The sequence below is a fragment of the Anas platyrhynchos genome, chromosome 2, assembly GCF_047663525.1.
Source record: "Anas platyrhynchos isolate ZD024472 breed Pekin duck chromosome 2, IASCAAS_PekinDuck_T2T, whole genome shotgun sequence".
NCBI lineage: Eukaryota > Metazoa > Chordata > Aves > Anseriformes > Anatidae > Anas > Anas platyrhynchos.
Genome location: NC_092588.1, coordinates 121,294,607 through 121,321,776, shown reverse-complemented (window position 1 = coordinate 121,321,776; position 27,170 = coordinate 121,294,607). Strand labels below are relative to the sequence as shown.

The 27,170-nt window shown below is 35.7% G+C and overlaps 1 protein-coding gene and 1 long non-coding RNA gene across 4 annotated transcripts in view; one reads left to right on the top strand and one right to left on the bottom strand.

Moving 5' to 3' along the window:
- KCNH8 (potassium voltage-gated channel subfamily H member 8) overlaps nt 1–15,948 on the top strand; it is a 181,222-nt gene extending 165,274 nt beyond the window's left edge. Inside the window, exons 13-16 of the mRNA XM_005030018.6 lie at nt 95–450; nt 3,778–3,884; nt 4,969–5,045; nt 15,238–15,948. Of these exons, the coding sequence (XP_005030075.1) occupies nt 95–450; nt 3,778–3,884; nt 4,969–5,045; nt 15,238–15,948 (1,251 nt within the window). The remainder of the gene's footprint in view (nt 1–94; nt 451–3,777; nt 3,885–4,968; nt 5,046–15,237) is intronic.
- A 311-nt stretch (nt 15,949–16,259) lies between these two features.
- The window catches only part of LOC106020179 (uncharacterized), a 46,758-nt gene continuing 35,847 nt past the window's right edge, over nt 16,260–27,170 (bottom strand). For 2 of the 3 annotated variants that reach the window (XR_005263926.2, XR_011806942.1), the window contains exons 2-4: nt 24,592–24,664; nt 24,348–24,386; nt 16,260–16,386 (exon numbers count right to left, since the gene is read on the bottom strand). This is a non-coding gene — a long non-coding RNA (uncharacterized lncRNA). The remainder of the gene's footprint in view (nt 16,387–24,347; nt 24,387–24,591; nt 24,665–27,170) is intronic. The other variant, XR_011806943.1, reaches the window with a different exon arrangement.

Here is a 27,170-nt window from a genome sequence, read left to right as displayed (position 1 = left end):
CATGTACATATGTATAGCCACAGTTGAAGAGAGAAGCACTCCTGCAACATCAGATTCTGAATTTGACCTTAATACTTATTATTTGCTTTTTTAGACGGAGCTCAAAGGAAATGGAAATATAAAGAAGAGACTCCCTTCAATTGTAGAAGATGAAGAAGATGATGATGAAGGAGAAGAAGAGAGCAGCACACTTTCACCAATCCATACAAGAAGCACAACTTGCGCTCAACAGAAGAAAGCTGGAAACAATAAAAGCCACCTGGGGAGGAACTTGAAGCAGTTGGCCTCAGGAACAGTGCCCTTCCATTCACCCATTCGTGCTTGCAGTTCTAACCCCTCAAGAACCAAACATGAAACTGAGCTCCATTACTATTCCAAAAGGAAGGAGAAAAACCTTAAGTTACACCTTTCAGCACTGAATGCTGGTGGCCCACCAGACCTGAGCCCAAGGTAATAGTTAGGAATGATTATTTTTTCCATACCACATAACTTCTATTAGATATATAATCACTGTAACGATTAAAAAAAAAAATCAAAACAAAATACTTGGTATTCAAAATGTTAATACTTTTTCAATATGTCCATATTTTGTTCATCCCGCGGAGAAGGAATAGTCTTTTCATTGTAGAAACTATTGAACATTTTAGGACTTCTTTGCAAGATAAAGAATTTCTGTGAGCAAAAAGGGAAAGTACTGAGCAATTATAAAAATGACTATTTTAATAGTCTGGTTTTATAGTATCATTTTGTCCATCTATAATAATCTTTATTCCCACAGTAACACTGTAAAGCATACTCAGTCCATCAGAGGTATAGTAATTTAGGAAGCAAGTTGATGATAAGGTGGCACAGCTGTGCAAATACAAAAATTACTGGAGCAGAGACTATAATGGGAAACTATTGCCTAGCAATTTTAGAAAATATTTAGAGTTTTTTTACATTAGATAAAGAAAACCTGACAATACAAGTTACGTATAAAGTAAACATGGATTTGAGAAAATCTGTTTTGCCATGAATTTTGACATAAAGTCATATAATGCTTTTTGTGGTATTAAGCATATAATTAAAAAAATGCTTTTATGTTATTTGTAAGATAATTTATTTTTTCTTAGTTCTAAATTCTTGCAATATAATCATTAACTGTTAATAAAATCAAGAGTTTTAGGATCTTTTCATCACCAAAATCAATATCACTTTTTTGACATATGAAGAACAACAGGAGGTGATTATTCAGTTCAAGTTTCAGTTTCTATAAGTTTAGGTATTTCACATGTTCAAGAACTTCTTTATTCATGATAGGCAGAATGGTATTTTCACCAGCTTGCCTTTGTAGACATGAAAGAACCATAGTTTGACCAATATTTATTTATTTCTAAGACACCTGTCCATACAGATGCAATAAAAATAGTTACACATTTAAGAGTATATAACAATCTTTTTATATACATATATAATATATAGCAATCTTTTCCCCTCATCATATATTTTATCAATATAATCACATTTCAAATAGAAGTATACAAACTGCCAATACAAGGAAAAATAATATATGAAAAACTAACTTTTACATGAGCAAAACTGAAATGCATAACAGATATTTTCTCATTTCTTCCTTGGATCTCATGTGAGTCTGCTTCAAGTCAGCTATGACAGATGGTTATTTGCATAAAAAAAGGTAATTCTGGGGAAATACACCTTTCATATTTTCTGCTGAACTGCAATTTTGCTCCTTATTTTTCTGAGCATATGCATCCAGACATTGACACTCAAGGCTGTAAGAGCAAATGTGAAACAAGTGTTGTTACATGTGTTATTATTTATTAATTATTTCAATTCATAATTTCTAACTCCAGAATAATCCTAATAGGCTAGAAAATTGTCTCATGATGTAAGTGGTTTGCAGACTTTTTCAGCTAAAAGACTTTCATATTATTTCCCCAAATTGGTTTACATTATTAGAACATTGAAACTGACTGGTTAAAAGCACTTTAAAAAGAGCTTCAAATATTTTTTAGCATATATGAAAGAGAAAATAAGATCTTTTAATTAATAGCCTCACTTTTATTTGCTGTTGTACAGTGGTGTAAGGGTGTAAGATACTGGTTTGATCTGAAATGTCCAGTCAATGTAGTGGGGAGGTTAGTAACCTCACTTTTCAAAAGAATGCACTTTGTCTTATACTTTTTCTGTGCATGTTCCCTAGAGCAAGCGAACAAGAATTTCTCAGTCAGTTCAGTTTTTTTCTTTGACGTTATAATGAAGGCAGTAGACAAAACATACGGAGACTGGTTAAAACGCTGAAATAGTCCTGGACAGAAGAAATAGAACTCAACATCATAACTTCCAGGATACAGTCTTAATCTTCCTTTTGCATTCTGCATTTGAAGTAGAGTATCAAAAGGAAGAAAGCCTGGGAGGAATGCCTGGGAGGAAGCATTTATGCATTTGAATCTCCTCAAATCCATATTGTCAACAGTACTCTGGCCCTGACCAACTAGATAGAAGAAGTCACATATTAGTCTTTTTTTGACTTTTTGGTTTCTAGGAGTTGTGATATCTGTCTTCAGGAGGAAATTCAGGGCTGTAATAGCTAATTCTTAAAGGGGAGAGATTTTTGAGCCTATGTGTTTTCTATTCTCTGGATTGTTACTCCACATTCCAGTTGCTTGTTTATGAATAAGCATCTTTCTCACTATATTTTTACTGAGGCCTGTCTTGTAGCATTCCAGAACTAGCTATTTTTGTTAATATATTTTCCTTTAAGTCTGTATCATTAAACACTTTAAAGAATACAGCAGCTATAAATTCCAAGTCACGTCTGTGTAGTTTTTCCCGTGTGCTTTGAAGGCAGTTGAAATGTTAGCATTTGATATAATTAGAAATCTTGACAAAAGGGATATCAGTGTTTAAAGTTTGCTTTTTGAAGCAGTGAGGCCAGATGACATTAAATAGATTTTATAGCAAATTCCAAAGTAATCATTCAGGTTTTCAGCTGCAGGTAATGGTATAGTCCAGAATAGCCAAGGCACCACATTTGAGCCTCATCTTTTCCCAGAGGCTGGTTAAAATTAGAGTGTAATTTAACAAAATCCAGCTGGCATCATGAACACTAAAGCATGACACAAAGCCCTAAGCCCATGTGAAGAAACAGGACAAGAATATATACATATATATATATGTGTATATATATAAAAGAATATATGTACAGTATGTATACAGAACTATTCAATTTACAGAGGTCTTTCATCTGTGATGTATTAAATCTGTGCTGTATTTGATTTGTATTTATCATATCTTTGGCTGTGTTTTACAGAGATGTCATAAATATTTTTCAGGTTTAGGCACTGCCTAATTAAGCCTAATATAAGAGTGTGTTACATGCTAGAAGATTTAGACTTGATGAGAGCATAGAGAATCATCTTTAGTCTATGTTGAAGAAGATTACGAATGTAGATATGGAAATTGAACTATTCAATAAAAGCTCTGTTAGGACCTGTTATATATACAGCAAAAGTCACAACAATTTTGAAATTTCACTTAGCAATATTTGACCTCATATTCCTTCTTCTGATAGAAAAGGTAATCTATAGTGACACACAAGATATTATAAGTGTAATGCAATATTTTTTTAGATTTTTTTCTAAATTTAATATAATGCAAATTTCACTATTGTTTTAAGATGTGCCTTTTAGGAGTAATTTTCACAATATAACTATGAATGTGATGTCTATGAAATGGTTTAGGAAGCTGTTCCCTTAACTCTGTTTTTTCTTACAGAATTGTTGATGGGATTGAAGATGGAAACCACAATGAGGAGAGCCAAACCTTTGACTTCAGCTCTGATCAGCTCCAGCAGGACTCCAGGGTATCTCCAACAGTTGGAGGTGAGTGTTGCTTGGGAAATCACTCTTCAGAGAAAAGAGTTTTCATAACTGTTTTTTGTACCCTTTGTTTCTTTGATTATCAGAAGGAAAAGTCCTTACAAGCAGCATAAATTGATCTAATATGTATCTGTACTTTCAGTACTATTTCAGTACCGCACTGAACAATGTGGAAAAATACAACAGGGTCCCTAAGGACAGTTGTTTTCCTACTAACAGTCACCATAAAACAGCTTGCAAGGAGTAATATATTTTCATGAATTATAGTTTTACCATTGTAGGACCAGCCAGGAGTTTCATGCTCTGAATTTTTTGGACATGGAAGGTACTAAACACATGGACAAAATTTGATAACAATACATTTTAATAATAATTTTTTTTAAACATCGAAAAATGCAATATGCAAACTTGTCTCTCGATTTTTGTTAAAAGGATATTTACAGAGGCAAAAGGGTATGGAAGTACTTAGTGTTTCAGAAGTAGGCAGTGAAACCTTGAAGAGCAAAGGGTTTTATGCAGCCTTATATGACTTACACTCTGAAAAGGTTGACAATATAGCATCACAAGGAATGCAACAGGTCAGCAAGAAAAAAAAAAAAAAAAGAGGGACTATGGGGACACCAGTGGACTAATGCTGAAGTGACAAAACTATTGTTTCCAACAATTCCAAGATTGTTTCCAACATTTTCCTTTTGTAAATAAATGTTCTTCATGTACTTGAGTAAACACTCTTCATGTAGTTATAAACCTTTTGCATGGAGGTCACAAGGATATTTTTTGTCCCTCTTGAAGCTAATAATAAAAAAACTAATAATAGTAGCATACTTCTATCTATAGTTTCCAGACTATTAACATGTCATACCATTGGCACCAGGGTTGTCATTTTCAGTCCTTTCAGATTGAAGAGATCACTTTCCTCGTTCGCACTTTTCTTACACATTATAAAGTAAACTTTAAATACAAGATTTTATTTTCATTTGATCCAAGTACAAACTAGGTTTTAATTTAAAGCAATATACAAGATTACCATTCGAGATTCCAAGATATTATTCTTCTCTCATTTACATTTAAATAAATTATTTTTCAGAGGCTGAAATTGGTGCTGCAGTGCTTGTTATCAAAGCAGAAGAGACCAAACAACAAATCAGCAGACTTAATAATGAGGTAATGAGCTTCTGTGGAAGTTGGAGCTTACTAACAATAATTCAAGAAATGCTGGAGAAAACTAAGCAAATATGGGAATATGATTAATGTGCAATACACGAGTTTGAAAAATTGGATGGGGTTCCTAAATTTAGGGCAGCTAAATTTTAGCTCTTCCAGTGGTTAATTTTCAAAATTAAAGAACTATAAAAGTTTGTGTAGAAGCTGGAAGCTAAAATCAAAGTGTGGTTTAGTATAGCTAGATTTTGAATTTCATTAGGATTTCTTCTCTTCTACATGTGTTTCTGTTTCTCTCTTTCCTCTCAATCCTTCCTCAAGCACCTTATTCCAACTTTTCTTTTTGGGGAGTAACGCTATGCTTTTGGAGATTTTCCTTGAAATAAATGAAATCTAGTCATTTTCAAATCACTCTACATGAATCTAGTAAGAAATAGACAGAAGTACTTCCATTCATGCTCAAGAATAGACCTGAGGAATACGGGGCCAATATTGCTCAGTTGTGCTTTCCATTCATCCCTCCAAAGAGTTTCAAACATAATCTACCATCAGTCTGACACTAAAGAGATGTTCTCTGTCTAAACTCTTTATTTCCAGCCACTGCAATGTTTCAGTCAACAAGATGAAAGCTTCAGACTTTAACTGCACAATTGTATTGTAAGACTAAAATCTGTTTGCTATATACTCTGTCTTTCAATACACAAAGATATTAGAGAAAATTTCTTAAGAGCCCTCTAGAGGAAACATTTAAATTAAAGTCAAACCATACAGCTTTGTTTCTTTTTCCTAATCTTTTTTGTTACCAGAAATATCAATTTTTATTTTATTTTCCTTTCCATCTTGTGCAGGCTTAATCTAATTATTCTTTATTTCTATATATGAATTATTGGGCTTGTAAACCTCTTTTATCCTGGGTCAAGTTAACTTGGTAAGATAATTTACATGTACTGAGCTAAGAGTACAGGCACAGCTAGTTATTTACGATGAATACATCAACTTGGTTGTATGTCAAACTGCGGAGTTCAGAACAAAGCACCATGCCCCATTTACTAAGATTATTAGCAAAGCTTGATCAAAGAACTCAAAGAGCATAAGGAGTGATTCTAAATCGGTATGGATTTAGATGTCACAGGTAACATCCTGGGAGCAAATCCCATAGAGACAGACAATTAGCCTCCAAGTCATCCCATAGATCAAAATTCATGTATATATTGAAAATCTGCATCTCTAGAAGACTGCTTAATTGCATATTCTACATGGATATATATTCGTGTACTCAAACATGCCCCACATAGAGTGCATCTGAACTGACGGTACTAAGTGACTTGGCCCTTACCCAAATAGCCCATGAGTAGCTTTGCTGGAATATACTAGCTGTCTTTTTGTTGTTGTTGCTACAGAAAGTATTGAACAGTACCTGTAGACCCTATGCTTCTTTTTTTTCCCATCAGTTGGTGGTGATCATTAATGGAAGAATATGACCAATGTAGCAGCAGACTCTTTGCAGTAGTCAAAATACAGGCAGAGTTTGAAATTGAGCTTCTTTGGAAAATATGCAGACTCCTTCTAAAAAGGAAAATATTGAGAAAGCAGGTCACAAGTGGCCAACAGCAGCAAACATTGTCATAAATACATTTTCCAGTGGAAATCAGAAGTCAGTCAACAAATGCAAAAATACATGCTTTCATGAAAGGCAATTGTATTAAAACAGTTCACTAGCTAGCTTAAAAACATTTCAGCTGTTTGTTGGGAGAATAAAGACATATATCTTCCCATTCAGACTTTCAAGACAGGCTGTTAGCAGAGCTGCCTCACAAACAAAAGAAGGCAAACCCAGCTCCACATCCAGTGGAACTCATGGCAACATTTTAGGTATATAATATTCACTACATAATGCAAAAGAAATTCCTTCTACCTAAGAATGGGGCTAACAGAAGGCAGAACCTTGATTTCACTTCTCAGAGTTTGTTACATAATATCTTTAGGACTAACACATACAAACTTCCTTGCTAGGCATTGAGAGACAGACTTCCACATGCTCCAGATTCCTATTCTAAAGCTCCACAGATTAGCTGCCTAGCCACTTACCCAGCTTCTTCATTCCCTCATCTAACCTCATTTCTCATTTTGAGCCTGACTGAGAACTAAACTAATAGAAAGGACTTTCTATCTGGTTCAGCATTGTAAAGTGAACTGGAATAGGACTATTAGACTTCCCTATTACAAATTCCCTAACAGAAAACTCCTACTTACCTGTAGAAGCTGTTCTACTTAGTCTAAATAAACATTGAATTAATAATAATCTTCAATCATAGTTCAATATGTGGCAGGTGAGACAGTTTAGGTACAGATTCTTGCTCATGTAGAAATTCAATTGTTTAATCAATAGTTTCAGAATTCAGTGACTGAACACACAACAGAATGGTACACTTTCTTACATGGAGAAAGCTCAATTCAAAAACCTACTCCAGATTATGCCGATTGAGAGTTTAGGAATAGTCTTGTGCAGGACAAGCATGCATCCTTCATTTGTGGAGATGTGTACACCCAACCTGGCCTTTCCAATGCATTTCTCTGCAAAGCCTGTGTGTATCTAAACACTTGCCATTTCCCTGTTACAATCATATTTAAACATGGAATTAAACTAAAGAACCCAGGAGAAAAAATAGGAAACAACTAAATAAATATTTTCAGTTATACAGATGGCCTTAAATCTAGACTGGGGCACCTGCCGGCCACTGTCTCATTATCTGTGTCCTACTACATATTTACATGTAGTTCTCTATCATTTGATTGCAACTATACAGAAAGAGCATGGAAATATTTCCATTTTAAATCTTCAACTTGAGGGAGGGAGGGTAGAAGGAAGGAAGGAAGGAAGGAAGGAAGGAAGGAAGGAAGGAAGGAAGGAAGGAAGGAAGGAAGGAAGGAAGGAAGGAAGGAAGGAAGGAAGGAAGGAAGGAAGGAAGAACAAAAAAACAAATCTGAATTATTTGAAACACGGAGAAGCTAAAAATAAGAAAATACACAAATTTTAGTCATATTTTTTCTCTCACGACTTGCAGTGGACACGTGCATGTTCTCTATTCAATAATACAGGGACATTTTTTCATACTTGGACATACAGGATACAGCTAGCACAATTCATACAGACAAACTCGGATGTCACATCCCCTGTTCTTCCTATCCAACTCATCTCTTATTCAGTCTCTTACAGCTGCCTTAGTTAAAGCAGTGCTAAGTATAATGGTCAGAAGCAGACCTACAGCGTTGTGGTTAGCAGGCCAACAGACCACAGCTTGCTGTCAGCACAGAGTGCAGAGCGCATAAATATGGCTTTGCATTTGGCCATGTAGAGATGCTGTCAAATGCCCAATATTATTCAGAAACCTGGATTTGTATGTATAAACAAGACGTACAAAGAATGAGGCTAGGTTGACCCCTTGCTTAAAGCAGGCATTTGAAATTGATTTGAAATTTTGCTACATCAGTAGATTCCACAATTACAGTACTATATTGGCATAATGAACAGAGTATTCACATCACTCCCATTCAACTGAAAAACAAATAAACACAAGGAAATATAAATTGGGTCAGGTTTTATACTAGAAAATTGCCTTCTCTGTAGCTGAATTTTGGAATACTTAGTGGAAATTCAGCTATTTTTAATTTTAGGGTTTTTTTTTTAGTTGCAAGTGCTTAAAATATTCTAAGTGTTCAACCCTTGTTCAGATCAGTGAAAATGTATTCATATGGATATTTCACTTTCATCTAACAAAAAGGACAATCCTGACTAAATGATTATTTTTTCTGATCACCTAGAGAAATTTTATAAATAGAATATTATAAAATGTATGTTGCAACCAACTTCTAAAAATCAAACTCATTCTCTTCTCGGGAAAGGCAGGAAAAAAACATATTCATTTGCAAAACATCCTTCAATAAAAACAGACGTGGCAAAATGTGAACTAATAACATTTACTGATGATGAAAACTAATTATGTTCAATCTACCCATTTTTTATTTTAGCTATGTCCATTTATCACAAAAGACAACATATAAAGCCTAGAATTATTTGTGTTAAGAAATAAAAGCTTTCTAAATCACAAACACAAATTAAACACACTTTTTGGTCTGTTGATATTTGTTCAGGTATTTTTTCCTTTAATCATAAATATTCATATTTCTTAAGAACTACTACGTTGTTGTTTTCTATACCTCTTGCTCTTGTACTTTAGTGGGTTTGAGTACTCTTTCTTTGTTTCTTTTAGTTTTAGCTTAAAAGCTTAAAAAAAAAAAAAAAAGTTAAAAAAAAAAAAAAAAAAGCAGGACATAAGGTATCCATAAAGTGTCTAAAGGACGTAAGGCTTATGCATTGTAGAATCTCTTTTACATTTTTCCTTAGTGGAAATGAACCTGAGACATCAACAGTGAAAGAAAAGAGGTATAAAAATTAACTGAGGGCCAGAAGCTGATTTGAACAATAACAAAAATATTACTACTATGATTGGAGATAACCATTATAGTGTTAACTTTAATGGGCATTTCAAAACCTTCCTGTATCAGAAAAATCTATTTTCCTAACATCTAATTATAAACCTCTGTTGACATACGACATTATCATTTTCCAGAAGATATAAGAAAAAATTGACTGACATTCTTTGTCTAAAACTAATTTACACTGGAAACATATTGTTCCAGCCAATCTCAACAAATGCAATTCCTTCAGACTTTCATAGCTTGTCACATTTTCTAAGATTCCTTATTAGTAGGATTTTCATTTGAATTGTCTTTGGTTAGATCTTTTAAGGCTCTTACAAAGTGTTTGATCCTAAACTGCACCAGCCTAAGTAATTCCCAGTAAAGATAGCCCCCTGTCCTGAATAATAATAAAAAAAATGCTGATTATATATCCTGGGAGCATGATTAAAGCATGCAGCGTGTAATTCAATGAAACTCCACAGACCCTTTCCTGTAATATTCTGCCTAGGTAGAATTTATACTCAAGGTTTTGACGTTTTCTTTTCAGCTGTGATGTTTAACATTTACTTTTGTTGAATTTCATATTACTAATATTTAACAGTGAATGTGAACTCCATTTAGCCATTAAAAATAAATATAAAATAAAAACAGGTTGGGATAGAGAGCTAAAAAGTTTATCTTGAAATGTCCTACCAGGACAACAGTATGTTTACTGATCATAAACCATTCTGGTCATGCATTAATATAACTTACAGTGATTGTATGCTGGTCATATTTTCTTAGTTGGTTTAGAAGAATGTCATGATTACATTCTTCAGTGTAACTTCTGAGTCATCTTCTGACAAGGTATATATTACTTTACAATTGTAGAGAATTAGATCATTTTACCTGTTTCACCATGTATTATTCTTGAGAAATTTATGGCTGTCTGTTCTCTTTTGACTATTTCTTTAGGAGCTTATAGAAATTGCTTAGCATGTTTTCCTGATAACATATGTAACACCTCAATTGTTCTTTCAAAAGTAGACATTAACTGCTTCTCTTCTCCCAGTCAACTGGGATCTCCATGATCCTCCATTTGGTCTCAAAGTCCATAACTAGTCGAACAGAATTTGCATTTGATAGTTTCTGAAGTTCTTGAAGCAGTAATTTCCAAAGCTAGTTTTCTTTGTGCACCCATCATGACAACACAGTACTGATTCTATGCCATCCACATCCAACTACATGTACAAAGAGCCATGAATTATTCAACATGCAGCCTGGGACCCCTTTTCTAGACTGAATTTTATAGGGGTGCTGTTGACTTGAATACACTTAAATTATCAAGTCTTTTATACTTTCCTGTTTTGTTCTTAAGTTATTTAATAGTAATATCAACAGTCTTAGTGTCTTAATTTACTCATACAGACTGTTTACCCCAGAACTAGAGGAGTCTGTCTAGCAAGTAGGCAGAGAAACCAGCAAATTTTTTTATACTTAAGGAAATTTCAAAAGTTTCCAGATTTATTTCACTGAAACTGACTCTTCTTCTCATCACACAATTCCCATCTATTTAATCTGAACTAAGACTAGATACATTGCATTGTTTTTCTTCTGCAGCTAACTTAATTCCCAAAGTGCCATTAGGTCAGAAATGTCTGTCACCATTGCCATTATGGTGGCATAGAAGCTGATGGATGATCAGTGAAAATTCTGCCTCAGCTCCATTTTCATCTCACTCATTCAGCAATGCACTTACTGGAAAACATACTATTTTAAAAACAGGCAGTTAATTTGGGCCTCAAAGACAACTCATTCTGATTGAATGTCTCATCAACTTTAAGAAGCACCAGAATAAAAGCATCAATGAAATACTAAACAGAATAGCAAAGCTACATTGACAGTACAAGCATCCAGCTTCTCCACAGTGCCAAAATGCAACTTCGATTTCCCAAGAAGCAAGTTTTCTTCACTTCTTGAGTGTTCAAAAAAAGTCATGGCAGGAACATATCTGGGTGAAGTTTGAATTGCAAAGAGGAATAAACCACAGAGATTATAAATTGCAAAGTATTCTACTAGGTTTCTAATCAGAAAATGAAAGCTCATTCCAGACCACTCCAGGACCATTGATGAGAGAAAGGAATTTTGGTAGAAAATGTAACCAAAAATAAATAAATAAATAAATAAATTACATGATTGTATATAGAATGAAAAACAAACAAAATCCATTTAATGAATATTATTTAAACTAAGTAATAATAATAATCATCTTACAATATAAAACTTTTCATCACTTATGGAAAGGCTTAAATACAGTCACCTTGAGTCCTACATGGAACAAGGTATCCAATTATAGAGCACAACTATTTAATACTGGTAGTAAAGAAAAATACTCTTTCTACTGAAACTATCAAAGTAATTTGGAAATGCACAATACAACTACTAAAACATATTGGCTAAGACATCAGAAAGCATTGTTATTAAAGTTCATATGAAAGAAGAAGAAAGGAGAAGGAAGAAAAGAAGAAGGAGGAGGAGAAGGAGGAGGAGCAGGAGCAGGAGGAGAAGGACGGGAGAGGGAGAGAGAGAGAGAAGAGAGAAGAAAAAGAAAGAACAAATGAACAACAACAACAACAAAAAAACTGTTCTTTTAAAATATGTTTTGAAAGATACAGTTTCATTATAACGAAGTCTGCTAAAAAGATACCGGTGCATTGCTTTTGACCAGCCTGAGAAGCCCCTGTTGATAATTTAAGCTAAAGTTATATAAATCACAGTTTCTATATCAGGAAACATTTCAGTGTCTTTTTCAAGTCCTAGAAACTCCTAAGGCAGCATTTCACATATATTGGGAATCTCACAGATTAATTTAAAGCCGTATGCCTAGCACAGGGGAAACCGTTTGTAAAGCTAGCTGTATTGCCTAGCAATAGTAACTAAATGCCTGAAAAAGTAGCCTTACCAGCACAAAAGGAAGTGGCCTTTTGTTCAGGAGGAATCTGTTTTGTCTTAAATTTTTGTTTCATAGACTTAAAATTTCTTTTGCTTTTAATCCCTGTTCTTTTTCATTTCCTTAAGCATCGTGAAATTGTTAACATAGCTGATGTAATGGTTCCCTTCCAACCCAAGCCATTCTATGATTATTGGAAGTTTAATCCAGTAAGATTAACAGTTTTTTAAACACAATTTTTTTTTTTTTTAAATGATGCAGAATATGACATACTTGCTTTGTCAATGTGCCTAGCACTAATTGTTCAAATAGACTGTACTAAATGGTGGTCAATTTCTAATGAAGTTTGGTATAAAACCTTTGGACATTACACTGTTGTACTACTGGAAACTATTAAAGAATACATCAAAGGCCAGTTCATCAGGTAAGCACATACAACTGTGCAAGAGCAAGTTTATAAGAAGATATCACTCTAAGAACTACTTGATACTATTTTTGATATATCTGAGCACTAGTTATAACTGAACAAGTTATAACTAACACAAATTCATAACTGCTACAAGTACTGAAACAGATTTGTGTGTGTGTATTGTCTCAATAAACTGGAAAAAGAAACATGTTGAAGTATAACTAAACTTTTAAAGTCTTTATGTAATCAGAAATGGAATGGGAAAAAAAAAGAAAAAAAAAAAAAAAAGACCAAACCAAACAAGGTATTTTAAAGTTATAGATATTTTCATACAGCATTCATAATTTGGGGAAGATGAATATCAGTCTTCCTACGTTCAGTACTGCAGAAATCTCAGAACATGTCTCCTTCTGGTTTGACAGTACCAAGAATCTTCTCTGGCTGCTCTGGCTCCACAGGAATCTTGTTCACAAATCACTTTCCTAGCATATTATAAACCGTCACATGAACTGAAGTTGAAATGAACTTGCAAGCGTTCAAAGTCTAATCTCATCTGGCAGAAGAAGATTTCGTGGTTATTTTCTGCCTACTATAACGTAATGATTAAGTAATGAGACAGAGAGAAAGAGAGATGTAGAAAGAGAGGCAGAGGATTCAATAACATGACACATAAAAACCTGCTACCCTTAAGCATCTTTACTCCAGGGGCAGTACAACTGTAACAATAAACAGCTGTTAAACAATATAATGGGTTTGAATTCTAAGCTCAGAGAAAGAAGTGGATGTATAGAAGCTGTATAGGAGATTCCTACTTTCCTTCTAAATTAGATTTTCGTTACAATTCTTGTGTTTGCAGTAAATACCTGTAGAAGATCATAAGGCAGCCATACCCTGCCTGAAATGTCTTTTCAGTAGATTTTTTTGGAAGTGTTCTCAGGAAAATTAGAATTTTATTTATAATTACATGAAAACTGATTTGTGTAGGACACCTAATTGGTACTGTCTTCTCTTCAGGGCAAAGAAAGGCCCACTGAATTAGCCTTTTTTAATTTTCACAAGTGGCTTAACATTCTGAAGATAAATGTGCAGTCATGCTTTGTTTTCAACATCTTATTTTCACTACACCACTATAAAAAACTTTAGTTTAGCAGTAGAGAAAGTTGTTTCACCTAAAATAATTGTCTATCATGGAAACAAAGTTCATTTCTGTCTCTCAATAGGTCTGTTTCTCTTTAATGAAATTAATTGGCTGATTTTGACTTCTTACAATTTTTTTCCTTAAGAAGGAAATTTGAAAATGCAAACACATTTGAAGTGATCGGTTAGGCTTTTTATGTCCCAAAATGTCTTTATGTTGTCCTAAAATATCTTTATATTGTCTTAAAGAATGTTCCCAGTGGAGTTCAGATCTCTATTTACTTTATAACACAAATTCAAAACATGTGAACTTGATCCCAGCTCAAAATAGCAGTTTTGAGGAGGTTAAAGCCTTCATGTAATTCATGCAGTAAGTTGTGTGCTAACAGTTGTTTCAGCATTAGGGAAAAAAAAAAATAAAGGTTAACAGAAAATATGATTCTTTCTTTTGCACGCACACACCGAAGTAACGTATGCTGCAGATCTCTCTCTCCCTCTGTTTTATAAGCTCTATTTTTCAAGCAGAAAGATAACTATATTGAAGCAAGCTGTTTCATATACTTTTTTACTGTTTAAATATTTAGTGGTAACACATTGCTTTTAAAAATTCCAGTTTCAGTTTTAAAGTCAGTATGAAAGTCACCAAATATTTTGTTTGTTTATTTTTAATACTTGTCCACCAGACTTCAATGTAACTACTACTTGTCCCTGAAAAATTCAGGCATCTTATTTTACTCTTATTTTACTATGAAATTGGCAACATATTTCTCAAATATTTGTGAACAACTTTTCAGAAAACCTAGTATTTATATCATTTTTCAGTGTAAAATTACCGTCTCTAAAAGGTTGATGCACTAAAATATTTAAAGATACATCAAGAAGCAAATATCATTGCCACTGGAAATCATTTTGTATATAACTTGAAGCCATTATTTGTAGACTGACATTTAAAATCTGGTGAACTCAGCCTATAATATTTCTATATATGTTTTTGAGTTGCTTAACTACTTCAGTATGCTGCAGATAATGTAGCACATAGCTGTGGCGAGGCGGGTGGATTTACTATTAAATTAGGGTGTATAAGTGTATTAGAGTGTATCTCCTTAAAATAAAGATACTATACTACATATCAAACCTGATAACACTAGAAGGAAAATAAGATAAAATGTATTTCAGACATGATTGTAAAATGTATACTGCATGATTTAATATTGGATTATTTTCCCCTGATGTAACAGGTGACAACCTTAACTCAAGAAGTCTCACAGTTAAGTAAGGATATGAAGAATGTGATGTACCTTCTTGAGAACCTGCTCACGTCCCAGAAGCCACCAGGGTTCTGCACAATGCATGGCATATCTCGGAGTCCTACTCTGGAAAGCCTGCAGGCTCGAATGGCTTGGACTCCACGTCAGCCTTGCACACATATGCAAGCCAGTAACATTACTTGCACCAAAGCACAACCCTGCCGCAGTAACACGATATGTGACATTTGGAATACAGACCTATCCTCTGTAGGCAGCAGCCCCCAAAGAACTGAACCCAACCTTCAAAATTCTACGGACAGTGAATTTTACTATACACCGGGCCTTCACAATTCACCCTCCCAGTATCAGGTAATTCAGAAAGATAACTTGCAGTTTTTAAGATGCACCTCTCCCCATTCAGACACTACCTTGACCCCTCTTCAGTCTATTTCAGCAACTCTTTCTTCTTCAGTATGCTCTTCATCAGAGACATCATTACACCTCGTGCTGCCCAGCAGGTCTGAGGAAGGTAGCTTTAGCCAAGGAGCAATCAGCTCATTAAGCCTGGAGAATTTGCCAGGATCATGGGACCTTGAAGGAACAGCTGGAGTAGTTTCTGCACAGACCTCAGATTTCACGTTAGACATTGTGACAAGCACAAGGGATATTAAAGATAAAGATAACCAAGCCATAGATGTATAACAAGAAAGAGTAAAGTGGTACTCAAAACATGTTCTGCAGCTGCCAGTTTAAAATGTAGAGAGTACCGCATGACTGCTTTGTTTGACCTTTTCTCTGGTGATCAAGGATACTTACAAAGGTGAAAATTTAGTTTTATAGAAAGTAAGAAAAGGTATTGCTGGTTCATACTATAGGAAAAATATTCTAGATTCTAGAAGCATGTTGAAAAGCATTTTGTATACAGATATAACTTTCTGGTCTGTTTGGCAGACTGTTGTGATAGTCCAAAGACCCTGAGGGTCAGAGCAGCTGGAAGTCTAGGACAAAAGAACTGTCATGGGCAGCATTTATTCATTGAAGCAAAGGTTTTCACTGAGTGTCTGACTGTTGTTCCCAAACAATATCCATGGCACCGTTTGCTTCAGGTGATCGTGGGTCCTGCTGGTCTGTTTGTCAGTTCTGTGAAGGCAAAGGGACAATTATCGCTGCATGTCATCTAGACAATCAACCAAATAGAGCTGGTAGAGACTGGTTAGTTGTTGCACGTTATTTGTCATGTAAATTAAACCTCTTAATTTATCAAAAAATACTATTTTTATATACTTGGTATGAAATATGTACTTACAAATTATTTAAAATATTTATAATGAGAATAAGAGTTTGTTTTCATTTTGGTAAAAGCTTGCAGTTTTAACAAGAAAGGCACTACCATCATGTATTAGATCAAATACTATTTATTGTTAAAATTATGTAGTTTACAAATTGATTCTCTTTTATGTGCATGCAATTTGCAATGAATGTATTCATGCTGGTGGAATACAAATAAATTAAGGTATTATTTTATTTAAAAAAAATAAAACATCTGGAACGTTGTGTCCTATGCTAAGTCATCCATCAGTAGTTATACTGTGATTTGTTATATCGATAACATTCAGTATCCTCAGATTGTCAGTATTAAGTATTAAAACTAAGTCAATGTTTTATTACGCAGCCCTGTTTGGGGATTTTATATTTGGAGAAGAAAACTAAGAGGGATGAAAACTATTGAGTAAACTGCAAGAGGAATATTAAAGGGAAAAAATAGTAATGGTTTAGTCAGAGGTAAAAGAAAAAAGGTTGAAATAATTATTTGATGATTTTTATTTATATATTTAAGAAATTAGTTTTGACCTTTAGACAAAAACAAACAAACCACAACAACAACTACAGGTTTGGAAAATTATTTAATCCAGAACATGATTTAATGCCCAAAGAAAATTTGAAGGGTTTTTTTTATTATTATTATTTATTTAATGTATTAGAAACCTACACTGTGTAAAACCTACAGTGTAAACAGAGCAACAGCTTTTCATTGGGATTTTGATTTACATATTTAAAGATGTATGCATCATATTTGCATGTTCTTCAGCAAGCTTTCTAAAAATCATGTTTACACCTCATAACAAATGTTTTAAAATAAAGAAGTAAACTAAATTTCATTTAATAATTAATGGAAACTGGTGATTGTAATCTTTTAAACTTTTAAAACATTTGCAGAGCACAGACAACTTTCTTCAGAGTTTTTTCTGAAAGCTTCAAAGACTAAGTTAATTGTTAACATTGAGGTATACACAGGAGCACAAATCCCAGCTTATACACTGCCTGACTTGCATTCTTTCGCATTCTTTATCCCCTCTGGTAAAATCAAAGCCAGTGTCATCTCATTTTGAGCTCCCTGAATTTTGTCACTGGGTCTACGCATCAAAGTGACTGTTTATATATAGAATTTCTTATTGTTCCTCTATTCCAGTTTTTAATTAGATTGCAGTTACACAGAGAGTTGCTGATTGAACAATACTTATCTCAGAAATTAGAAAATTTATAACAAATACTAGTGAATACAGGTATACAGAATCTCTGCAAACACACATTATTCTGTTCTTCCATGGAGCATTAAAGTAACGGGAATATCTTGGCCCACCTTTAGCAATCTACTGCCATCATCCCCACTGTCATGCAGGACAAGAGGGTGGGTCTAGTCAGGAGCTGCACTACATGGGGCAGTGGGGATGACATCCTGACAGAGAAGCCAGGAACTGGGTGGCAATATGGCAGAGCCTTCTGCCCTCAGAGTTCTGCCTTAATGAATTACACAAGCTAATCTAGGCTCACCATTTCCCAGCTGTTAACTAGAAGTGCACAAATATACTATTTGTCTGCCATGTTCTGTTCTTAATATCATTTAATAATTCCCTTCATATGTATATATATTATTTATATATATAAATTGGGAGTGGTGTTTGCTTTCTTATTTCATAAGCAATACATAAATCCTTTATAAGTATAAGTGCTAGTAGAGTGAAATTAAGTTTGGGTGTTTTGTTCTGGAGTGTCTATACAAGTTTTATATAGAATTTAAAAACAACAGTGAGAAAAAAAGAAAAAAGAAAAAAGAAAAAAGAGAAGAAAAAAAAAACACTTTGCATAAATAGCTATAGCTTTACCACTGTACATTTTTTTTCCAGAAAAAGAAAATGTACATGCAGTAATTGAGAAGTAATAGCACAAGGAGGTCTGTCCAAAGCAGTTCCTTGTTTCTACAAGCATCAAATATATCCTGAAAAGGCTGAGAACTGCTATGCCATTTAGAATGGTTATAACACCAAAGAACATACATGGTCATTAGCTGGACTCCAGAAAGGTTGCACCACACATGTGAACACGCTACATCCCAGAGAAACACCCGGGGGACAAGAATAGCACAGGACAAGTTCATTCCAGGCTGATATCAAGCAAGGAATAAAGGCAGTCAGCAAGACCAGAAATCTGGATCTGAAGGACAGTTCAACTTTAAATTCCCAGACGCAATCATATTATGAAAGCCTCAAGAAAAGAATCCCACAGGCATCTTCTGTTTGAAGATATCTGGCAGTGAACCAACATCAGTTCTGAAGGCAAATTGGCAATTGCAATTCATAGGGACAAATGGGAAAACGTGCATTTTTGGAATGGCACAATATTTCTGGGAGACAGGCAAACACAATAGTTCTGTAAACATCATGGCCATGAAAAATTTCTGTATTTAAAGCAGCAAACACTGTAATATTCAAGTGTTACACTCAAAAGGTGCTCATTATGAACATCAGTGCAAGTGTCCTTTACCCTAATATCCAGTAGCCCAGCTGAGACAACTTACTGTATTCCTTTTTGCACTAAGCTTCACACACACATGCACGCATGCACACACACAAACAATAGGGAAATATATAGAATTCATTTTTGTCTCAGGATTGTTCTTTCCATGGTGTCAATTTACTCCCTAAATCTGCTACATTTTCTTTCTTGCATTTTCCATTACTGTTCTTTATTTTGTACACCAACTGTTCTCTCATATTTATTTTCATTCACAATCCTACCCAATATCTCTTTACCTCCTTTTTTTGTGTGTGCGCACTTAAGTTCCTTTTTCACCCATTCTCTTTTCTATCCCCTTTATAACATCCCCTAACCCAGCAATTTCTTTCTGAATTTCCTGGTCATTTTACTACAAAGAATCATCCTAGCCCACCACTAGCGAACTGAGTTGTTACTGAACTGAGCTATGCAGTAGAAAAACCTTCAAGATTCAGGCAGTAAACCTGTCTCTTACTAATATCTCCTGTTATTACCTTCTCATGATGACATGGTTGCCTCCACTGACAATGGGGAAAAGCAGGATTCTCTATTAAATTAAACCTCTTTTCTGCTTTTATACCTTCACATGTATTTGTAGAGACATGCATTTGGATTGTGCCTATGATAACTGCTCGATTCTATTTAAGAAACACAGCTTATCACAAATTCCACTTATTTTCTTAAGCACTAGTCATACCCAGCTCTTGTGATAACCTTGCATTGACCCACGTGCTGGTTATCTGCATAGATAATTTAGTTTCTAATTAATTCATCTGTTAACTGTATAAGAGATTTCAAAATATTTCATTTTATGAAGTAGTTTTTTAGAATGTTCTGTCAATAGATTCACCTGTTAACTTGTAAAAAAATAATAATAAAAAATCTTTCACCAAGCAGCAGTTTTGGCTGAATCAAAGTGTTCTCAATATTTCCCACATTTTCTCTGGTTAGCCTAAAAGCATTTGATCCAAACCCCCTCTCAGTGGTACACATTGCGGATATCTAATGCTGCTGAGCCTACCACAGAAGGTGAATAGTTGCATTCTTGTCTGCTTCTAACCACTTACCTCAGCCTTAAAAGAATAAGCTTATAGCTTGGAATTTGGGCAGAAATGGGGTACATGACGAGAAAAAGGAAAAAGGCTGGTGCTTGGTTTCCTGACTTCCTCCCACAACTCAGTCATGGGACATCTTACAGCAGTCTCCAACTCTACCAGCTCACACAGTATCCACTCTTCACTCAGAAAACTTGATAACCTGATATATGAAACATAAGCCTGCCTCCCAAAGTATCTGCAAATAGTAAAAAATAGTAAATTCCTTTTAAGAAAAATGCATAGCTGTGTGTTAGATGATGCCACACAAAATCAGTCTTATCTCTTCCAAGATAAGCAAAAAGATCATTTCATCATTACCACTGACCTCCTCAGTACACCTCAGTTTATAGGATCCCTGTATTTCTCCTACCACACAGACAGTGGCAAGAAACAGCAATTTCCTGCCTCAAAAATATGAAGAAATGCCACAGACCGTTCCTTTCATTTAGAGAAATTGGTTGATGTGAATTTTATTTTATATGCACCTTGATACCAGATGTCTCTCAGACTTGGAAATCTCTTAAAGAACCATTTTAATCAAGTTTAAGAGAGTTGAGTGTCATTTCAAATCAGAATTCAAAACCACAAAAGTTGTGCAAAAGGAGAACTAGCATCTCCAATATGTTTTAATGTATAAGATCTGGTTTATAATCTTGCACTTATGCCTTGATTGCTTGATTTAAGCCTCAGCATAATAAGAGATTATCACTTAAACATATTCTCTTTCCCTAGTTCTTCAGGAATCTGTCAATCAAAGGATTTACATATGACCAAGAAACACAATCAGTACAACAGAAGCAAGGTAGAAAAAATATAAAAATTTTTAGTTTTAATGACACTGAGTCATACAATTTATTACAATGGCAAACTGCTAGTATTTAACAAACAGTAGAATTAAACATCATCAGAATCTCACATGGGATTATTATTTCCATATTTCCATTAAATGGCTTGTAAGGATAAGTTAAAAGAAACTTGTTGCTTCAGTTTTTCTGTTTTACTTACTCTAGATGTCTTACCAGCCTTACATATTCAAAATATTCTGATTAGGACACTGAAAGTTAGGACTTAAGATAACGGATGGTTTGTTTGTTTGGGACGGGGAGTTGCTTTTTTTACTTGTTTGTTTTGTGTTTTTTGTTGTTGTTGTTTTTTTAACTTTACATTGACCTGTTACAGTTGATTTCTCTAAAAAATGGCCACAGTAATGCAAAAGAGTTACTTAACACTGACCAAGAGGACAACTGCAGAAATTACTGCATTAAGGAAACTCGGATGTATTGAGCATCACAAGGGAGTTGCTCAGAAAGTAAGTAAGTAGAAGGTAAGTAAAACTAGAATTTCCACAGACGAATCCTAGGGTGTTACAAAACTGAACACACTGAGGAGCCCAAAACTGAACACAGTATTCAAGGTGCAGCCTCACCAAAGCTGAGTAGAGGGGGATGTTCACCTCCCCACTCCTGCTGGCTACACTATTTCTAACACAGGCCAGGATGCTGTTGGCCTTCTTGGCCACCTGGGCAGACTGCCAGCTCATGTTTAGCCGACCACTGATCAACACTCCCAGGTCCTTTTCCTCTTCACAGTCTTCTAGCCACTCTGCCCCAAGCCTGTGGTGTTGCATGGGGTTATTGTGTCCAAAGGGCAGGACCAGGCACTTGGCCTTATTAAACCTCATCCCATTCTCCTCAGCCCAGCAGCCCAGCCTATTCAGACCCCTCTGAAGGGCCACCCTACCCTCAGACAGATTGACACTACCTCCCAACTTGATGTCATCTGCAAACTTACTGAAGGTATACTCAATCCGCTCATCCAGGTCATCAATAAAGATATTAAACAAGATAAACCTCAGTACCAACCCCTGGGGGACACCACTTGTAATGGGACACCAGCAGGACTTAACTCCATTAACCACAACCCACTGGACACAGCCCTCTAACCAGTTCTTTACCCAGAGAAGAGCACACCTGTCCAGACCAACGGCAGCCAGTTTCCCACAGGAGAATACTTTGGGAGACCATGGCAAAGGCTTTGATGAAGTCTAAGTAGACTACATCAACAGCCTCATCTACCAGTCTGGTCACATGACCATAGAAGGAGATGAGGTTGGACAAGCATGACCTGCCTTTTAACAGACTACTGCCTTTGCTTGTTCTAATAAAATGTTAGAAAACAATGCAATCAATTAAAATCCATATATTTGGATTTTTTTTTTCTTCATGATGCACCTTAAAGATTTTGCTTCCTGCTCTAAAAATATAATCTTTCTCACTGAAAAAATTAGTAAGTTTTAACCACCCTATGTACAAGCAATTAAATCCCACATACCATTTCTTTTTAAGTCTTCGGCCAGGTACAGAACAAAAACAGCAGCAGCAAGGGACAAACTGGAACCACAAGTCTCAGTAAATGGTAACTTTAAAGACTAATTGCACTTTCTTAAAGGCCAACAGTCAATCATTTACATCCTGAGTTTTCCATCCATTTTACCTTAACACACACATCTAATGTTACTGCATTTTTTTCACAGCACAGTATGAAAGAAATATAGCTCACATTCTTATGGGGAAAATTTTAGTGTTATTTCTGTAACCATGCAAATGGCTGTTAAATAGATTTTTAAAGCCTGTAATATGTGTGGAAAAAAATGTATGGGGTTCTTGTATTAGACTTGCTTATAGGACAGGAAATGAAAACTATAACTACATGGATTAAAAGATTTTTCTTCTCACTCACATCAATCTGAAATTATTTTCCAAAAGCAAATGACAGAGCCCCTTTCAGTCCTTTTGTTTGCAATGAAATCTAATAAATGTGACAAAAAATAAGTCTCTGAATGGTACATTGCCTTAAAATAAATTATGACTGTGCCATGTTTGTCAACCAGACACTGAAGATTAAAAATAACGTGATCATCTGCTTATTTTTCCTTACATAAAATTACCATTTGCCCTATATGTTGCACCACAGTATCTCTGGTGAATGTATACAGTATGCTAATAGCTAGTGACACTTCTACTTTATCAGAGAGAAGGCAGATCTTGCTATGTTCCACCTCGTTAAAGACAGGCAAAGGCCTGTCTTTAAAAAGAAAATTGCTGGTTAGTCTTTTGTAAATTTTCCTTTATTTTAATATTCCTAATAACCTCTTCTATAACTAAATTATCGTAATAAACAGCAGTTATTATGAAAATTATAGAACATTCAAGGAGAGAAGCTGCCTATTTCTGATGCAAACTAGTATGTAAACACAGGTATTCTTTCAACTGCTCATAAGTTCAGAGCCTTTCAACAACTGCCTCAATCATAAAGCTTTTTTTATATAGGTAGTTGCTAACAAATGTGTGTATATATATATGTATATATATATATATAGAAGGAAGACTAAAAACTCAGAGGGATATTTGACAGTATCCTCACTAGAGCTCTATTTCACTGCATTCTGAAGTATTGGTCATCATTCACCTTGATAAGAAAAGCACATTTGAAAATAAATGGCCTCATACAGAGCTTGGTTTAGTAATCATCCACATTGCAGAAGAAATGGAAGGCCTGAAAGAGTGCAGGGGTCCGTTATATTCACAACAGCATAAGGGGATAATATGAAATTCAGAAACCTTTCAGCCTAACAATACAAACCATAGCACAAACAGACACACACACACAAAGGGGAGAAAAAGCATCATGAAGAATTAATCCAAGGTCCCATGACAGCTTACAAACAAGGCAGGACCCTTCTGAGCTGAGTGGTACCTGCAGCAGGAGGATCTCTCCAATGCCAAGTGAGCAGGGCCACCACAAATTGGGCAGTGCAGCGGACTCTGCTCTGCACAGTGCTCTGACCTGCTGGCCAGAAGTTATCTGGGTGAACTTAACTGCAGTGGGAAACAGGACTGTACAAAATCTGAAATAATTTCCAAGCACTAATACTGAAGGATTCCCAGCTTGTTTTGTACAAAAATAGGCTACCTACAAACAAGACAGGAGGATTACCTTTGGTCTGAGCTACATGGGAGAGCAGTTACCATAACAGTGTCTGCTAAGTGTCTGAGAGCAGGTGCTTGAATTATGACAGCCAGTTTGATAATTAATTAACGTTTTCAAGTGTGGAAGCTGGAAGAAAATGTATGCTCTGAAGGACTTGCACAAGGTTTGCATCACACCTACCAGCCCAGGTTAGCAGAAGCAGCAGAGCAGCTCTTTAACCTGTTAATAGACATAAAAAACATAATCAGGACAATACCTGTGCATTTTAGTGTTCACGAAGTCAAGTATTTTCAGCATCAAGAAGGCAGGCAATGTATTTCAGAAACACATGGTACATCTGCTGACCCTGCATGTCCAAGCCTTACTGATACTGCAGTCAGACTTGCAAGCACAGGCACTCAAATACTTGAGAGACATTTTATACCTTGCATTTTCCCTTCTTCTATGTTTTTTACAGCCCCAATCATCTCACAAGCAGAAAGACTGTTCAGCCCTATCTGAAATCAGAAAGAAACAGGAGCTTAGGAAACATGGCAAAAAAAATTAAATAGGGTGGGGGAGGGGTGAGGAGGGAGTATATTTAATATTGTATCTGAGTATAACCTTCCTACGTGTTAATATATCACAGGTCACTCACCCAGGTAAAAAATAGTAAACAAATAAAGCTGACAGCTTTGAGAATGGGAATGGGTTCCCCCAGAATCAGCAGCAAACTTGGGAGATCTGGAAAGTAAACTCTTGTTTATCTAAGTATATTTGGGTTTACTCTGTATTCCTGCAACTATGGCAAAATACAGATACAGAAGAGTAGAATTAGGAGAAAGTGTCTATTTTCAGCAGCTTACATTAAGTCAGCAAATAGTTACTTCAAAGAAAAATGAAATAAAAATACAGCATTCACAAACACACAACAGCTTTTTAGAAGCAAAGTCCTTTGTACCACTTTTTGGCACAAACATAGGGAACACAGCAACATGTAAGCAGTATGTGAAGGGGATGAGAGGAGGAGGGTGCCTATGCATTGGGAAAGCTTGCAGAAGGGTGAGATCCAGGGCTATACAAAATGCATCTTGGCAGAAACTAGGTCTTCTTTTCTGTAACTGGAGTTCCTATTACCTACATTTGATTTTATTAACATTGAAAGAGATTCTGATCATTCCCTGTGGATGATTACTAAACCTTTTCCATGCCACTCATGATTTGAAAGACATCTGCATCATTCACTTTTGAGTTCTCTCTATTTCAGGCTGAAGCATCCCACTCTGTTTTCTCATTCTCTACACCAGAGGAAAGTCACATCTTTAATCATTCTTCCAACCACTTTTCCTTTCTCTTATCTTTTGCATGTCTATTATGTGTTTTGGCTACACTACAGCACGCACTAAAATATTTATATTGTTTCGTGTTCTTTCCATCATAATTTCTAATACTTTATTTGTTTCTCATTACTAAAGAGAAGACCATTCCAGAGAAGATCATGCCAGAGAAGGACCTGGGAGTGATGGTTGATAGTCGGCTGAATATGAGCCAGCAGTGTGCTCAGGTGGACAAGAAGGCCAACAGCATCCTGGCTTGCATAAGAAACAGTGTGGCCAGCAGGGCTAGCGAGGTGATTGTCCCCCTGTACTCGGCTCTGGTGAGGCCGCACCTCGAGTACTGTGTTCAGTTTTGGGCCCCTCGCTACAAGAAGGACATCGAGGTGCTTGAGCGGGTCCAGAGAAGGGCGACAAAGCTGTTGAGGGGCCTGGAGAATAAGTTCTACGAGGAGCGGCTGAGGGAGCTGGGCTTGTTCAGCCTGGAGAAAAGGAGGCTCAGGGGTGACCTTATTGCTCTTTAAAGATACCTTAAAGGAGGCTGTAGCGAGGTGGGGGTTGGCCTGTTCTCCCACGTGCCTGGTGACAGGACGAGGGGGAATGGGCTTAAGTTGCGCCAGGGAAGTTTTATGTTGGATCTTAGGAAGAACTTCTTTACCAAAAGGGTTGTTAGGCACTGGAACAGGCTGCCCAGGGAAGTGGTGGAGTCACTATCCCTGGAAGTCTTTAAAAGACATTTAGATGTAGAGCTTAGGGATATGGTTTAGTGGGGACTGTTAGCGTTAAGTCACAGGTTGGACTCGATGATCTTGAGGTCTCTTCCAACCTAGAAATTCTGTGATTCTGTGAAATATTAAGATGAAGTATTCATACAGCTGCTTGAACCTCATTTCTGTGGGGTCATAATCAGCTGACAGTCCATGATAGATCATTTTCACCCCCCAGGTAGACTAATTTACATCTATCTATCAATTTCAAATTGAGTTTGAAATACCATTCCTTTTCCCAGTTGTTCTGTATCACTGAGCTACTACAGCTCTACAGTTCTACAGCTATTCACTGCCAACTTTCATGTTTACAATCTGAATACATTAAATAGCAAACTTGGTCAACAATATTGATCTGTTTTGCCAGATTATGCTAAGTAATCTAAGGTAGCTGAAATTTCTTGTATGAATGAAATAGTTCTGGAACTAGGGATATGGATGGTAGATAATTTTTATATTTTCATTTTGAAAATATGCAAAGCTTCATCTTTATTCACACACTTCAGTAACTTCTGTTCAACTAACTTCAGATTGCCATGTGCATATCCTTTCAGTCTTTTACTTTCCATTTAATTTAAACTCTCAACATGTGGTCAGTTGGTCCAAGATGACCTTCTGCAATACCCCTGTGAAATGTCTAAAATAGATCCAATACAGGACCTTCCTCTAGTTCTTTCAGAGACCATTTGGTGATGAAATCTGCCAGATGTCATCTCCCAGGCATGGTTTTTGCCTACCACTGTTAGTGGCATTTGTTCTCAAAACTATATTTGGGAAGCAAAAGTTTCCCACAATGAAACAGTTCACAATTCTCTTTCTCAGTAATAACAGTAGTGAACTTCCCAGCCATATGCAAGCCTCATCTAGAGAATTTATAACAAGTTTCCACTATTTCTGTGGTGCCACACCAGTTCTAATCTGAA